Source organism: Lynx canadensis, chromosome C1, assembly GCF_007474595.2.
Source record: "Lynx canadensis isolate LIC74 chromosome C1, mLynCan4.pri.v2, whole genome shotgun sequence".
Lineage (NCBI taxonomy): Eukaryota > Metazoa > Chordata > Mammalia > Carnivora > Felidae > Lynx > Lynx canadensis.
In genome coordinates this window covers 199,524,233-199,541,775 of record NC_044310.1, presented here as the reverse complement: position 1 = coordinate 199,541,775, position 17,543 = coordinate 199,524,233, and the positions used below count along the sequence as shown (strand labels likewise).

General features: G+C 39.7%; 1 protein-coding gene across 1 annotated transcript in view; it reads right to left on the bottom strand.

Annotated features, from left to right (window-relative positions):
• The window catches only part of ATIC (5-aminoimidazole-4-carboxamide ribonucleotide formyltransferase/IMP cyclohydrolase), a 28,734-nt gene extending 13,108 nt beyond the window's left edge, over positions 1-15,626 (bottom strand). Inside the window, exons 1-9 of the mRNA XM_030324194.1 lie at positions 15,519-15,626; positions 15,089-15,215; positions 11,770-11,846; positions 10,804-10,870; positions 7,106-7,194; positions 6,395-6,546; positions 5,911-6,067; positions 1,263-1,388; positions 214-321 (exon numbers count right to left, since the gene is read on the bottom strand). Of these exons, the coding sequence (XP_030180054.1) occupies positions 214-321; positions 1,263-1,388; positions 5,911-6,067; positions 6,395-6,546; positions 7,106-7,194; positions 10,804-10,870; positions 11,770-11,846; positions 15,089-15,215; positions 15,519-15,537 (922 nt within the window). The 5' untranslated portion in view covers positions 15,538-15,626. The remainder of the gene's footprint in view (positions 1-213; positions 322-1,262; positions 1,389-5,910; positions 6,068-6,394; positions 6,547-7,105; positions 7,195-10,803; positions 10,871-11,769; positions 11,847-15,088; positions 15,216-15,518) is intronic.
• Positions 15,627-17,543: the final 1,917 nt, after the last annotated feature.

The following is a 17,543-nucleotide window of genomic DNA, read 5'->3' as shown; positions in this document are numbered from 1 at the left end:
TTAGAGTGGGAGAGAGCCAAAGCATAAGAGACTCTTAAAAACTGAGAACAAACTGAGGGTTGATGGGGGGTGGGAGGGAGGGGAGGGTGGGTGATGGGTATTGAGGAGGGCACCTTTTGGGATGAGCACTGGGTGTTGTATGGAAACCAATCTGTCAATAAATTTCATATATATATAAAAAAAAAAAACAAAAAACCCTTTTACTGTTCTGACCTCTTGCTCTTGCATACGCAGTTGATATGGGTGTAAGTGCTTCATACAGATCATAGACCATGCAGACTCTGGCCTCATCTTCACTTAGTGGAATTCCAACAGCAGCACCTGGTAGGGAAAACCGTAAAATAAACCCCCACACGTTACTACTTATCATCTCCTAAATCAAGACAATATACATACATACACACACACACACACATATATATATATATATATATTTTTTTTTTAAAGTAGGCTTCGTGCTTAGCGCAGAACCCATTGTGGGGCTTGACTCACAACCGTGAGATCAAGACCTAAGCTGAGATCAAGGGGCGGATGCTTAACAGGCTGAGACACCCAGGCGCCCCAAAGCAACTTTTCTTAACATCTGGTCTATGCAGCATAATTTCTAGCGTCCATGCCAAATTACACAAAAATCTGGCCAGATAATTAAACAACAAAAATACAGTTGCAGAGGAGGGGGAGGAGGGGGGAATCTCTTCTCTCTGCCTTTTGAAAACAACCACTGGGTCTGCCAGCACCACACATCTACGAAGTTAGTTTGCTTCATTACTGACTCCCTCCACCCGGCTTGATACCCATACCATTTATTTCTTTCCTGTTTACATCACCTTAGTATCAAATAAGCTTCAAAGAATTATGTGTTAGATTTGACTTAGCCATAGAAGTAAAAATGTATCTTATTCAGTGGCTATAAAAAGTTACAGAAAAGGTGCCCCTAGAACTTCTTTGTATCAGTTCTATTTCAACCTTGTGGAAAAATATTTAGCCATATTGCATTAAACCATTTTACTTTATTTTTTATGTTTCCACTATAAAAAAGCATTTTCCTGATCCTTATCTCACAGTAATGTTACAAAATTACATACACATAAATAACATCTATGTGTTAATTTACTACCAAATTTTGTCATGCTACCATATCAATATTGTTAACAGACTTGAAAAAAGTGGTTTGAGACTTCACATTAGAACATGTCAATTCTTTCTAAAATTAAAAAGTGAATTCTGAACAGTTCCAGAGCATTCAGAAAGCAGTGCTTTACCTGCTGGGCTGACATGTTTGAAAGAGGCAGCAGCAGGAAGGTCTAAAGCTTCTCTGAGTTCCTTCACCAGCTGCCAGGCATTCAAAGCATCACACAAGTTTATAAATCCAGGGGCTCCATTTAGAACTACATATGGAAACATACACAACATGTTACCAAGCAGGATCAATCAAGTCAGATATACAGTGCTGAAAACATAACCTATGTCAAGGCTGCATGAGTATGTTTTCAGAGAAGTATAATTAAGAGGCAAAGACATATACACAAACATAAAAGAACCTGATGACAACAGAGACCAAAACACTAGAGCCTTAGCCTGCCTCACCGGCCCCCTGCCCAAAAAGAATATACGATACACACTCACATATGCTATATGCTACTGAAGAAACCAAATCTAGCCAATCTAGAAATAAACCAACAGTGATTTCAGGAACAGGAGAACAAGACCAGTGATCGTCAGGGATCCACTTTAGTACGGAACTAAGAACAGTCATGATAATTCTAGAGGTAGTACAAAATCTATTCCGTAAACTTTGTCAACACAAAAACATTACAAACTAATGCAAGAGCTGTGGATGGGGGAAAAATGCATTGGAGTTTTCCTCTTTTATACCAGCCTCAGTAGGCTCTGCCTAAAATGCAGTTAAAAAGATTACAATTTCAGAGTTTCTCATTGCCTATTTTCTTGACAATAGCAAGATAAATATTTATATATATTTATATAAATTATAAATTCAGCACATACAAAAAAATGGGAGCCATTAGTTAAAAGCCAATTTATAACTGCATTTCCTTTGTATTATCTTGGTTAATACATACTTCTAAAAATAAAACTCTGACAAATATTTACTGAGTGCCTACAACAATGTTGGGCACTGTTGTAGGTAATGGGGATAATATTATCAGTGAATAAGCTAGCCCCCTGCCCCCAATGTCTCATCCCCCAATCACTGCCTTCATAGAGATTATGGGAGAGCCAGAGAAGAAACAAAATAGGCAATAAGTAGAAAACGGTAAGAGAAAATATTACATACTTACACAAATGAGTTGAAAACATGTCCACACAAAAACCTGGACTTGAAAGTTTTTAGCAACTTTTTATAACTGTTAAAAATTGTCTTTCCATTTTTGATGTCCTTCAAGGGGTGAATGGATAAACTATGATACATCCTTATACCATGGGATATTGTTAAACAGTAAGAAATGAGCTCTCAAGCCACCAAAAGACACAGAGGAACTTAAACGCATACCGCTAAATGAAACAAGCTAGCCTTAAGGCTACATACTGTATGATTCCAACCTTATGACATTATGGAAACAGCAAAACTATGGACATGGTAAAAATATGAATGGCAGCAGGAGTCAGGGAGGTAGAATGGACGAAATTTTTAGTTGGTGAAACTATTCTGCATGATATTGTCAAGGCGGATATGACATTATACATGTCAAAACCCACAGAATACACAACACAAAGAGTGAGCCCTAATGTAAAGTGGACATTAGTTAATAATAATGAATCAATACTAGTTCCTCAATTTTAACAAACATACCATACTAATACAAGATGTAAAAGGGGGAAACTGGGGAGAGGAGATGCAGAGGGAGGGAATGTCTGGGAACTAACTCTCTGTACTTTCTGAGAAATTTTTCTGTGAATCTATTAACTACTTTAAAAGATAAAATCTACCAAAAAAAAAAAAAAAAAAGTTCCTAAAAAAGAGTTCCCTTGACCGGCATGAACAAAATAGCTTTTGAAAATGAAAAATACGGGAACTGAAAGTACATGGAGGTATCTCTTGCCTCAGAATCTAAATGGGAAACATTATAAGGAGGAAATACCTGAGAATAAAACAGGAGAATTTCTTCTAAGAAATCTAAACGTAAAAATTCATACAAAATGTCAAATTTCCAGGTATTCATTCAATAAATACTTAGGAAACATGCCAAGCGATATTCTAAGTACTGAGGATGCAGCGATAAACAAAAAGCTATGAAAAAAGCTGAGGTTTCTGTTCTCGGGAGAAGATGATTAAATGGGAGGAGACAATTAAAACATAAATACAGTAAAACCTTGGATTGTAAGTAACTTGTTCTAAGTATCCCGCAAGACGAGCAAACTTGCAAAATTAGCAAATTTCTAATACATTTTAATTTGATAAATGAGCAATGTCTTGCAATGAGTAGTATGTGACTCCAAATGTCACAGGATCACAACCAAGATAATGGTTCTTCTCTCTCTCTCTCACTGCAGGACTGTGGGGTGATTGTCTCCCATCCTCGGATGCTCCATCTCAGCTCGCGGTGTTTGGCAGAAATCAGGGATTTTTCAGAACATCGGAAGGTGCCCACAACTGGCCCACAACTGGTATTTTTTGTCACGTCAAAGCACCTCTGGACAGTCCTTTGCTTTTCCACACAACAGTCAGCTTAGGAATGCTTTGCTTCATTCCTTCATTCAGACCCTTTCCTCTGCTGCCTTATTGCCAGTTACATTCAATACAGCGTATGACAAGAGTTTATTAATACTGTACTGTAGTCAACATCGGTGTGAGCATATGCAATGGCCCCTACGCAGAAAAAGGTTGAAAAGAAAGGCGGTAAGAAGATGATTACAGTGGAAGAAGAAAATCATCGAAAAGTACCAATGAGGTTATGTGAGTGGCCAAAATTGCAAGACTTTATAAGTCTAAGTCTGTGTCTCGTCTGCAGAGGAGAAGAAAAAGGCAGAGGAATCCCTCACTTGCAATGAGATTAGGGAGATATGTAAAATGTGGGAAACAGTGCAAAATTTTGTAGAAAAGCACCACCCAAATAAAGCCGCAGCAGTGTGAGCGATGAATCTGCTTAAGGACAATGCAATGTCAACTTTCCATGAAATCCTCAAAAGGAGGCAAAACCAAGTGTCATTGCATAGGTGCCTTGTTCAAGTTGCATAAAAAGAAGATGCCACTGACCCAATAGACAGCAGTGATTCCCTTAGTGATAGTCAAAGTCATCCTACACAATAACCCTCCTCTCTCGTCTCCTTCACATGAGCAATGAAGGTTTTCAAAGTAAGTACAGGTTAATTTATTTTTCTTCGTATTTTGTATTTTCTTTATTATTTTGTATCATATTACATTATTGTAATCATTTTTATATGAGTATTTTCCAGTTGGGGAACAAATCGTCTCAGTTTCTATTATTTCTCATGGGGAAATTCACTTTGATATACAAGTGCTTTGGATTACAAACATGTTTCCAGAATGAATTATGCTCGCAAACCAAGGTTTTACTGTATATGCAACCAAGTAGTGTTGTGAGAAAAGTGTGATGGGCAGCTACTTCAGTCTGGGTGATCAGAGAAAACTTTGAGGAGGTGACTTTAAGGTGATTATCTGAATGGCAAAAAAGACCTCGAAGACCAGAGCAAAGGCCGCAGACACTGTGCCTGTGGACCAAATGGAAACAAGGCGCTGAGGAGCATGGGGTAGGGGAGGGCTGCCACAGAAGAGCAGTCAGATAACAGGGTTTGTTACCTGCACAGGCATTCAAGTGGGAAGGAAAGCCAATGCATGGTCTCAAATTGGGTGTAACATCACCTGATTTACATGGTTAAGATTATTCTGCCATGAGTAGAAAAGACAAAGCAGAGAGAATTAGACTGTTGCAGTCTGGAGACTTTAGGGGTGACTGAGGGGGCTGGCACAGTGTTAGAAGAGATTCCAAATGTATCTGAAGTAGGGTAAAAATAGGACTGGATCCAGTGAATGGGAAGGGGAAAGAAAGGAGTATTTGAAATTCTCCTCAAATCTCCCACCCTGCTCCCTGCTCCTCCCTCTCTGCTGGTAACAAGGGAAAGGAGAAGCAGACAGGAGTACCCGCATCTTCCTGCCACCCCATGTACCAACAAGCGTGCTCTCGCCCTGCCTTCCCAGTGTATGAAGAGAGCTGTCCTTGTGGTCACCCGAGGCCAGCACTCCTACCCAAGGCCTTCACACACACAACTCTCTCCCCTGCCCTCTGCACGCATGCAACCCGCCCCGCCCCATCCCCGACCAGACAGTAGCACGTGTTCTAATGCCCACCTCAAGAATAAAACAGGACAAAAAAGTGAAAAGCCTCTTTTAATTCTACAAACCCATGGAAGTCCTAACTGATTTTCCTGTTCAAAGAACTATCTTTATTATTGTTATCTCCTAACCTCACATTCCTATCTCGGCCAACTTCAACTGGGCTTCCAGAACCATCATTCCAAGGAAACTGCTTCATGAAATTTTTCCGGGATCAAACAGTCACTTTCCTGTTCTTAGCAGCACTCCAAACCAGCTGGAGCCCTGCCGGTCTTCTAGCCTCGTGTTCCTCAGCTGGTCCCTCCACATCTCGACCTTTTCTAGGAAATCCATCCATCCTGTCCCACATCTTCAAAATCATCTATATGCCAAGGACATTTCAAACTGCATCTCCAACCTGACCTCTCTCCAGAACCCATGACTGTCTCAACAGATTTTGTTCATGAGAACACCTAGCACCTCAGACTTCCAGTGGCTTTGAAAGGCATGATGTAATTTCATTTACCTTTTCAATGTGAACCACATCAGATATAATACAGAGAAAGACACACACACCCACACACAGCAAACTATGCCACCTAACACACAGCCTTTACCTGTGATGGGAAGCTTGGGCTTCAGCGTGTATAACTGGGCAGGAGTTTGGTGAGGATTCATTCCATACCTCAAGGGCATCTGAGATATTCCTTTACTATACTGTTTCCTGAAGTAATCTGAAATCGCTTCATCATATTGTGCTGTATGAGTGAAAGCCTACAAAAAGGGTAAGTTTTGTGAAATACCAGCAGCATTTACCAAAGTTGGGGCGAGAGGGTTTCAGGTAGCACAGAGCAAACCACACTCCTTCCCACACACGTCTGTGCAAGAAAGACACCCACTATCACTAAAGAACACAACAAATCATTCTCTTTCCAAGTGTCTTTCAACTTTTTGACATTATACCTCTGAAATGCTTGGTTCTCTTCACTTACAGGAAAAGGATTTCAGCTCCAAGCAGAGGCCTGATGAGTGACATGGTCTTTAAAAACTGAACACCATTTGGTTTGGCAAACACTTTGCTCGATAAAAGTGCATCCCCACCTTCAAGGCTAACTGGCGTCTAGTCTCCAAGGAGGTGTCTTTACTGTCGGAGTTCTGCATCTCTGTGCAAACGGCCACATAGTCCTCAGGTTCACATACTACTGTTACTCGAGCGTGGTTTTTGGCTGCTGCTCTCAGGAGGGTTACTCCACCTTGGAAGAACAAGACAATTTGTATTTCCATGACTTTAACCTCCTTTAAATAAAGTCACTGTATACGTATTTCTACCTTAATTTTTGCCTTAAAAAAATAAGGAAAATGTACCCCACAGGTATTTCTATATAAAGAAAGAGCTTAGAAAATATAGATGAATTATGGTCATCCCGGAACACAGTCTGGGAGCAGTAACTATTTTCTGCTCTCTCAATTTTTTGATTTTCAGTGAACATCAAAACAAAATATCTTTTAAAATGTAAACAGCCAGTGAGCACCTGGGTGGCTCAGTCAGTTGAGCATCCGATTTTTGATTTTGGCTCAGGTCATAATTTCAGAGACACGCGATCGAGCCCCACGTTGGGCTCCACAAGCATGGAGCATGTTTAAGATTCTCTTTCCGCCCCCCGACCCCCGGACCCGCCTCTCCCTCTCTAAAAAATAATAAATAAAAAAAGCAAAAAGTAAAAATAAATAAATGTAAATAGTCCAAAAATAAATAAATAAGATATAATAATCCTCCCCTGTCAGTCTTCAAATATGTTTTTTCTAACTTACCGATATCAATCTGCTCAACAGCCTGTTCAACAGTTACATCTGGAGAAGCCACTGTCTTCACAAAGGGATACAGATTACAGACGACAACCCTAAGCCAAAAAAAAGGATTTAGCTGCCATTAGAAACACAAACTTTATGGGGTTTACATGTAAGTCAGTCAGTAGCTTTAACAAGACCAAAGAGTCTAAAGATGTAAAATATAAGCCTGGCATTTTAGAATTCTAAAAAGTATGTTGAGACATCAGGAGCTCCCACTGTTGCAGAACATAGGTAAATATAAGTGGCTTTGTCAGCAGGTACTCTCAAAACATATTTCCCCTAAATCATTTTGCAATGTTGCTGTCCAGGTACACTTAGCTCCTATGATATGATCCAGTCATTAAAAAATTTGGTTAAATTTTAACAGAAATGCAAACTACAAGGCTATAGATAACATCCTCATTTTGGAATACAATCACTATTACCTTCGACATTCAATTTTAGACTCTATTTCCAACGGGTTAGGTATAATGATGAAAAACGATAAACCATTCTAAGGGTGAAGTATTTATTTGTTTTGTCTTCAGAGAGATCATATACAACGACAGCAACAGTAAGGCCAAAAGAGTAATTTAAGATACAAAACTGATCTAAAATTAACCAGTGGAGTAGAGTTCTGTGCCTGGGCCTGCAACGTGAGGGGCTCTGTGGGCAGGTTCACACCCAGTGAAATAAGCACAACTGGTAAAAACTGGTAAAAACTGAAAAAAACAAAAAATTCCTCAACAAAAACCTAGCAAACTGAATCCAACAAAATATAGAAAGAAGCACACATGGCAGCAAGTATGGTTTACCCCAGGAACGTAAGGTTGGTTTGCTATCTAAAAACCAGTTAATGTAATAGCCCATGTCAATAAGACAAAGGACAAAAACCCACCTACCTCAACAGATGCACAAAAAGTATTCTGAACATCCACTCATGATAAAAACACTCAACAAATAGAAAATAACTTGTTTAACATGATAAAAGGTAGTTAAGAAAAACCCTAAAACCCATAGCTAACATCACATTTAAAGGCAAAAGGCTGAATGCTTTCTCCTAAGATCAAGAACAACACAAGGATGTCCACTCTCACCACCACTATTCAAAATCGTATTAGAGGTTCTAGCCAGGTCAATTAACAAAGAAAATTAAATAAAAAGCATCAAGATTGGAAAGGAAGAGGTAAAGGTATCTCTATTAGCAGATGACACTATCTTGTATATAGAAAATCAAGGTATTTCACACACATACACACAAAAACTATTATCTCTGAATTCAGCAAGGCTGTAGGACATACAATTAACTGAACTACACACACATCAGCAATGAATAACTCGAAAGTGAAACTAAGAAAACAATTTTACTAACAGTACAATCAAAAACAAAAACAAAAACTATTTAAGAATAAATTTAACAAAGGCATAAGACGTGTGTGCTAAAAGAGTACAAAACATTGTTGAAAAAATTAAAGAATCTAAACAAATGAAAAGCCACCCCAGTTTATGCCTCAATATTCAGATGGCAACATCTCCCAAATTGATATACAGATTCAATGCAATCCTTATGAAGCTCCAACTCTGGTTTTTGCAGAAATGGGCAAGCTGACCCCAAAATTCGTGTGGAAATGCAAGAAACCCTGAATGTCCAAAATGATCTTGAAAAAGACCAACAAAGTTGGAGGACTCACACTTCTCAATTTCAAAACTTGCCACAAAGATAAAACTAATGATGTCTGAAAGAAGTCTTTTCAACAAACAATGCTGGGACAATTGGACAGCACATACAGAAGAATGAAGTTGGACCTCTAACTCACACCCATATGTAAAAAATAACTTAAAAAAAAATCAAAGACCTAAGCATAAGAGCTAAAACTGAAAACTCTTACATCTTTATTATCTTGGATTATGCCACTGCTTTTTAAATATAACACCAAAAGCACAGACAACAAAAGAAAAAGTAAAGTGGACATCAAAATTTAAAGCTTTTGTGATAGTCAAAGGACACCATTACAGAAAGGAAAAAACAATCCACCTAATAGGATAAAATGAACTCTTACAGCTTAATAATAAAGTTATTAAAAACAATTAAAAAATGGGCAAAGGATTGCAACAGGCTACACAAAATGGCTAATGAGCAAATGAAAAGATGTTCAACATCACTAAGAAAGGCCAGTAATAATCACAATGAGATGCCACATTATACCCACCAGAACCACTAAAATCAAAAAGCTAGCTAACAGATGTTGGTGGGGATGTGCAGAAACATCCTATACTACTACAGGGAATGTAAAATGATCAGCACCTTGAAAAACAGTATGGCAGCTTCTAGAAAGGTTAAACACAGTTACCAGATGACCAAGGAATTCCACTCCTGGGTATATAACCAAAAGAAGTAAAAACACACTTCCATACAAAAACTTGTACGTGAATGCTCATGACTGCCTCATTCCTAATATACAAAATGTGAAAAGAATCCAAATGCCCATCAACTGATAAAACAATAAATAAAATAGGATATATCTATACAATAGGTTATTTTTTAGTAATAAAAAAAAATGAAGTATTAAGACATACTAGAACATGGATGAACCTTGAAAACATGCTAAGAAATCCAAGGACCCCACATTATCTGGTTCTATTGGTATGATATACCTGTACAGATAAATTCAGACAGAGAAAACAGATTTATGGTTACACAGGGTTAGAAATTTGGGGGGAAATGAAGAATGAATGCTAATGGGTATGGGTGTTTGGGGGTGAGGGGGATGATGAATATGTTCTAATTTTAACCGTGGTGATGGCTGTACAACTCTGAATCTACTAAATAACACTAAATTGTATATTTTATTTTTTTTTAATTTTTTTAACATTTTATTTTTGAGAGAGACAGAGACAGTGTGAGCAGGGAAGGGACAGAGAGAGAGGGAGACAAAGAATCTGAAGCAGGCTCCAGGCTCTGCGCTGTCAGCACAGAGCCTGATGCGGGGCTCGAACTCAAATCGTGAGATCAGACGCCCAACCGACAGAGCCACCCAGGCGCCCCTAAGTTGTGTTTTAAATTGGGAAATTAGGGGTGCCTGGGTGGCGCAGTCGGTTAAGCGTCCGACTTCAGCCAGGTCACGATCTCGCGGTCCGTGAGTTCGAGCCCTGCGTCGGGCTCTGGGCTGATGGCTCAGAACCTGGAGCCTGTTTCCGATTCTGTGTCTCCCTCTCTCTCTGCCCCTCCCCCGTTCATGCTCTGTCTCTCTCTGTCCCAAAAATAAATAAAAAACGTTGAAAAAAAAAAAATTTTAAATTGGGAAATTATATGGTATAGAAATTATATCTGAGTAAAGTTGTTATATACATTGAAAAGAAACAGTGCATATTTTTATGCAAATAAGTACACTGTTAATATGTATCAAAATGCAGGTCATAATTTCTTAAAAAAAAGGTTCTTTTTGTTGTTTTCTTTTTGTTTTAGTTTAAACGTGAATTTTGGTAATATAAACTTGGCAGAACTAAAAATGCTCATGTATGTACAATGTCACATAGAAGGTATTCAATAAATGTTTACAGTGAGTGAACAGAAAACTAAACCTAATGTTAACCTTAGTCTTAAAAGGGGGGCACCATGTTTGTCATGCTTACAGTCTTTGATTCTCAACGTATTAAAATTTCAACTCCAGAATTTTTACCTGATAAGATCGAAATCAAGTCTAGCCATGTCAGCATTATCTTCTGGGATATTACGAGCCAAGATTCCTAATTTAACAAAGTTAAAGTATTAAGTTAAAACACATTATAATAAGGTACTTCTTTCCAATATAGTCCCATCAATCAAGTTAAACCCTCTAATACTGCCTAATAAAGAAAACAAAGTAGTGAAAGATTAGTGGGCATATTTAAAAAGCTTTGTTATAAGTTCCTCATTTTCCCTTTTCTTAAGATTTCTCATTTTTAAGTCATCTCTATACCCAACATGGGGCTTGAACTCACAACCCTGAGATCAAGAGCTGCATGCTATACCAAGTGAGTCACCCAGGCACACCGATTATTCCCCCTTTTCTTAAGCAACAAAGTGTAAAAGGAATTTCCATATAACCATTGCCAGTTCCATTAATCTATGTGTTCCCAAAAGTAAGTGGCTTGTCTGGTGATCCTCCTTAGCCTAAGGATTTTATTCTGCCAAATTTTACTATAACTGTAATTAGCAATATACCTATCTCTTACCGTTTTTGGTTAATACATAACTCTTGGTCTCAGATGAATAAACAAAACTAAAGCACTTTGAAAAAGAATTATTTTGATAGTTACACTGTGATACTGTATCCTAAGTGTGGAGTGTAATAAGTCTTTTCACACAAGAAACTGAAACATTTTCATTAACTACAGAAGGAAATAACACTCTTAGTTAGAAGGACTAAAAGCAAGCAGAGGAAAACGATGTGAATCCATCACATAATAAAGCATTCTAGATTCTAAACAGGGTCTAACGTAGTATGAACTTTAGCAGCAAATGTGACAAAGCCAATACAGACTCACAGGTAATTTTTGGGGGGGGCTTATCACCTGCCTTTTTCGTCATTTATTCTATAAAGTAGTCAACCAAAATATTCCTGAAGACCACTGATTGTTTTGAATTGAAGGTACCAACCACTTACCAGCATGGACTGCAGGATGCAAGGTTTTCACACGCCCCCCTAACATTTCAGGAAATCCCGTCAGCTCGGAGACATCTCTGAAAATAGATGAACAGAATATTGCTGTTTCCGCTGAACTGTCATTTTTCCATTTTATGCTATTCCAAAGCATCTTTCAACATTACGTCCACAGTTCTCATTTGGGGGGGATTTTTCAGGGCCTTAATTTTCAGAATTCAGAAACTGAATTGTAAGCCATGCGTTCAATTGAAAACTAATTTAGCAGTATATACAAAAAAGCACTAACAATCCCCTAAATATCTCAGAATCAGACTAAAGTAAAAACAAGAATTCAGTTTTAAGAATAAACAAGCATAAAGATGACATATCAAATGAGTGGAAAAATAAAACATTGTGTTTTAGTAAAGTGATATTCGTAATTGGAATAATCCGAGTTTACTCCACATAAAAATAAATTCCCAATGAATCAAAGGTCTGATTATTAAAAAAAAAAAAAAGTTTATTTATTTATTTTGAGAGAGCGTGCACATGCAAGCGAGGTGGGCAGAGAGAGAGGGAAAGAGAGAATCCCAAACAGGTTCAGAGCCTGACGCAGGGGTCGATCCCATGAACTGTGAGATCGTGACCTGAACCGAAATCAAGAATCAGACACTGAACTGACTGAGCCATCCAGGTACCCCCAAAGGTTTGAGCATTTAAAAAAATCACAGAACTACTAAAATTAAATACGTAAGGCGTGCATTCAAAGCATTAAACAAAGAATTAATAGATCTATGTAAAATGTTAAAAATTTCACACAGAAAAAAAAGCTGGAAAAAACAATCTCAAACTTTGACAAAGGGCCAAATGCAAAACAATGTTTAAATATCGATTCATTATCACCAAACTGACATGCACTCCCCTATTCCCCAGCCTGATTTACAAGCAAATTTTAATGACATGAAGAATGCTGACAATATGTTAGGTGAACAAAATCAAGAAGCAAAACTATCTTCTGTACGAGCTATGAAATTAAACAGATGTTTATAAAAACACTGGAAGCATATCAACTGTTAAACAGGATTATAAACTATTTATTACCTTCATTATAATTTTCTACATTTTTCAAATTTTCTACAACCAACATACACTGCCTTTATAATAAAAAAACAATAAATATTTTAAAGCAGCAAATTCCTGGGCACCTGCATGGTTCAGTTGGTTGAGCATCAGACTTCAGCTTAGGTCATGATTTTGTGGGTTTGTGAGTTCGAGCCCCACATCATTCTCACTGCTGCAGGTGCACAGTCTGCTTCAGATCCTGTCTCCCTCTCTCTGCCCCTCCCCGCCCCTTTCAAAGATAAACATTAAAAAAAACTAAAGCAGCAAATTCCAATAGGATACAGAATTTCCTGGGTACAGTCTCCCATGAAGGGCCATCTGCAGATGACTAGTGTTTGACTAATGACTCACACAGTTCCAACATGCACTAAAAACTGGTGACATGTTGTCCAATTCAAAATTCCCTTTCCTGGCATTTGGGAAATAAAATCCAGTTTCTCCAACTGAGGATGATTGCTAAGAACAGAGAAGGCAGATCTATTCTTAGAATGAAAAACCACGTGGGGTCATTAAAAAGCTTGTTGCTCCTTTGTATTCCAGAATTTGCATGCAGCAGCTGCAGTCTTCAAAGAGTCTCGGTATGCCCACTGCTGTAGAGTCACCAATTAAAATCTCATCAGTTTACCTCAACCTCCAGGTTAACTTCCTGGGATAAAATCTTGGCTCTGCCTTTTACTAGCTGTGTTAACTGTTACGAACTCGGGCAAGTTACTTAACTTCTTTGTGCCTCAGTTTCCTTATTTATTAAATGGGGATAATACTACCTACACTGAAAAGTTGTTAGGATTACATGACAGTGTGTGCGTGTGTGTATAATATGAAGTGTGAAGAGTCTCACGCTCTAATGGGAGAGAAATACATTTACATTCCCAATTTGTAAGAAATACATAGTTATAATGGAGGTAAGCGAGGAGTAGAGGCAGAGATCAAACAAGACTCCACAGCTGCCATGTATTTAAACTGAAGAATGGATATGCAACATGAAGACTCGTTACCTTTTTCTACTTTTGATTATGTCTGAAATGGTCCCATGATACAAAGTTTGGTGGAGAAAAATAGGCTATAGAAGAGGAGCTTGCTTAATTTGAAAGGTCCAACTACAACAGCATCCATCATGCTCCAAAAGAAAGAACAGCCGAGATACTGGATTCTCACCCTGCTGCTCTTCAGAAAAGGCTGGCCTGTCACGATTCTTACAGGGTTCTTATGAGAACATCAGAGAGATGATGCAAAAAGACTTTGGAAAATAGAAAGCATTTATTTAATAAAGAAAATAAAGCATTCTCGCCATCTGAACTTGTCAAATTTAGGAAAGCTGGCTACAGAAGGCAGGATTACACAATGAAAAAGGTAGTAATCCAGGGGCGCCTGGGTGGCTCAGTCAGTTGAGCATCTGACTCTCGGTTTGGGCTTGGGTCATGATCTCACGGTTTCACAAGTTGGAGCCCCATGTTGGGCTCTGTGCTGGCACTGTGGAGCCTGCTTGGAACTCTCCCTTTCCCTCTCTCTCTGCCCCTTCCCCACTTGCAGTCTCTGTCTCTCTCAAAATAAATTAACTTAAAGGAAAAAAAAAGTCACTGCCATTTATTAGAGCTGTCCTACAGCCTTATTCATTTTCTACCCCTCAGTAGTTATCTCCTCACTCTCCCACCAGAATGCCAGCTCCTTGGGGTCAGGAATGGCAGCTGATTTATATTTTACTCATTCCTTCTTCCCATCACTTAGCCAGGTAAGGAACAGCTTGTGAAGAAGGGAATGAATGAAAGATGCGCGCCTTCATATCATTAAGAGGTGGTAAGGGTACACAGGAAGACTTGAATCTTAACAATGTCAACAGTTTCACTACAGAGCCAGTCCAAACATATCACGTGAATCGCGTGAATCAGGTAATCTAGGTTTTTCTTTAATAACAAATAGCCCGCCTAAATTAATTTTCTATAGGAAGGGGCTAAGAAAGAGGGCTCTGAAATGGGGTCTCCTGGGGCTTCAACCCTTAACTCCTCAGGGTGCTCTGTAAACTTGAGCACAAGTTACTAAATCTGAGCCTCACTTTCCTCTTCTGCAAAGTGTGTAAGTAGTGTGCCAACCTCCCAACACTGCTGGAAGGAGTAAATGACTTCTTTCAGTCTCTGTGCCCGGAGTGCATTCCTTTCTGGTCAACGTGATCACACTCCGTTCCTCGGATTGGACTTACCTTAAAAACTAAGCTGTGCCTTACCTGACTGCCAGACCTGCATCCCTGAGAGCTTTTGCAGTCCCTCCAGAAGCGATCAAATTCAAGCCAACAGAAGTTAGGTTTCTGGCAAATTCCACGAGGCCCGTTTTGTCAGAGACACTAAATAAGGCTGAAACAGAAGACATCTCCCCTCACTACTCGCAGTACATTACACGAAGTCCTTCCAGGCCTTGGGGAGTGGGGGGATCGGCTGGGAGGACGGTCACGAAACTCAAGGCCATCACGGCGGCCCACACTGGCCGGGCCTAACCCGGAGCCTCCCCCGGGTCAGACACCTGCCAGCCGCGCTACCGCGAACGGACCACGAGCCTGCAGTCACGGCGCGCAGCCCGGCGCCGCCATTGTGAGCCGAGGACGCCGCGGGGAAGGGACGCGGAGGGCGTGGCTCCGCGAGGGCGCGCAAGGGGCTCACCGAGCTGGCCGGGTGCCATGGCTGCGGGCTGCGGGGTCCCGGACGAGCGAGGGCAGCTGCGGGCACGCCACGTGCGAAGGGGCGCCGAGTGCCCAGAACGCGCGCGACCAGGCAGGAGGGGCGCGCTGGGCGGTCACCTGACCTGCCACGTGACCCAGACACCCTTCCGGGCGCCCCCGCCCTGTCAATTTCAGGCTTGAAACTGGAGCCTCGGGGTTGAAGGGGAAGGCGCAGCCAGGTTGGCGCTGGCCTTCCTAGGCCCGGAACTTGAAGGGATCACCGTTGCAATCTCACGTTCTCAGCGTGACTTGTCCCTTTCCGCAAAAGTGAGGCGGCACAGGACCTCAGGAGCAAATGCCAACAGCCTGTCCCCAGACGCTGGAACGCGGCCAGCAGTGTCAAAAGCACTGGGACAGAAAACGCAACACAAGGAATAATACCTACAGCGGCGAAGGTAGAAAGCATCTTAGCAATCACCTACTCCGTTTTAATAGATTTAAAAAAATAAATAAAATGAAGACCTGATGGTTAAAGATTAAGCGATTGACACCACGGTTCACGTAATAGAGGCAAAACAGTGAAATGGACACTTGTTTAAGTTTTTGATTCTACATTTTGAAATAGTCTGAGATCTGCTTAAAGGTGGTGACTGGCTTGCATCAGTAAATAATACTTGACTTAGCCTGGATGAAAGAAATAACGGTTAAGGGGGAAGGGAGGACATCTTTCTTAATTCATTAAAAATAGGAAAAAGCAACACTGCACACTCGTTTCATTTGGAAAATAACACCTTTGCAACAACATAAATTCATATTGCTGTTTACAGAGATTTTTTTAAGTGTTCCTTCTTAGGATTATATTATAAAATAGTACTGCTTATCTTTTATTCTTAGTCTAGGGCTCACAGATGCAGAAAAGAGAGTATTTTCTTATTACCTATATGCTATTTGTGTTTTTTTCTGGTACCCTCTGTAATTCTTCCAGGCTTTTTTACTCCCCCAAATGAGTATCTATTGGCCAGAATCAAGAGCTCTGAATATGTGAACTTCTTGCTCTGAATATTTCTCACATTTCTGAAAGAAATATTATCACAGTGTCTTCAGATTGTGTTTGCCAACTTTGAATTTAAAGAGACAAGGTTCAGGGGCGCCTGGGTGGCTCAGCCGGTTGGGCATCAGACTTCAGCTCAGGTCACAGTCTCACAGTTTGTGAGTTTGAGCCCTCCATCGGGCTGTGTGCTGGCAGCCTGGAGCCTATTTCTGATTCTGTGTGTGTGTGTGTGTCTCTCTGCCCCTCCCCTGTTCACGCTCTGTCTCTCTCTCTCTTTCTCTCTCAAAAATACATAAACATTAAAAAAAATTAAAAAAAGAGACAAGGTTCATAGCTAATAATAAAGGAAATCTCACTGCTCAGTCACCATTAGGTTTTCATAGGAAATAGAAGGCAGAGAGAGGAGAAAATAATGCTGAAATTAGTGATAAGAGAAAAGTAAATAGTATTTAGGCATTGGATATTTTTCCTGCTTGTGAATTTCAAATATTTAATTTAATAAATATTTATTGAGCCCTTTCTGCCTGAGTGGCAGATGAATATTACCTAATCACTATCCTTAAGGGGCTCATGATGGAATGAAGGTATAGATACACAGTTAGGTACAATGAGAATACATGAATATAAAGAGAAAACATGGGATTAAACTGATTTTTGTAGTGGTCTTTTGGAATGTTGTCCTAGGTACTAAAAAAGAATGGACCGTGGGTTCCAGACCAAGACACAGCTTTTTCATTTAAAGATGTTTACTAAAATGAATTCTGATGAATACTTCCATGGTCTTCAAGTTCAGACTTGATAATATGTAAATGGCAAGACTTGCCATATGTAAATGGCAAGATGAGTAAATGAATTTTTGGCTAGCTTTGTGATCCTGGCCACATGACTCCAACTTTAGGACCATAGTTACCTGTTATGTAATATGGATATAATATTTGTTCTGCAGTCTACTTCAGATCGTAAGAAGCAAATTAA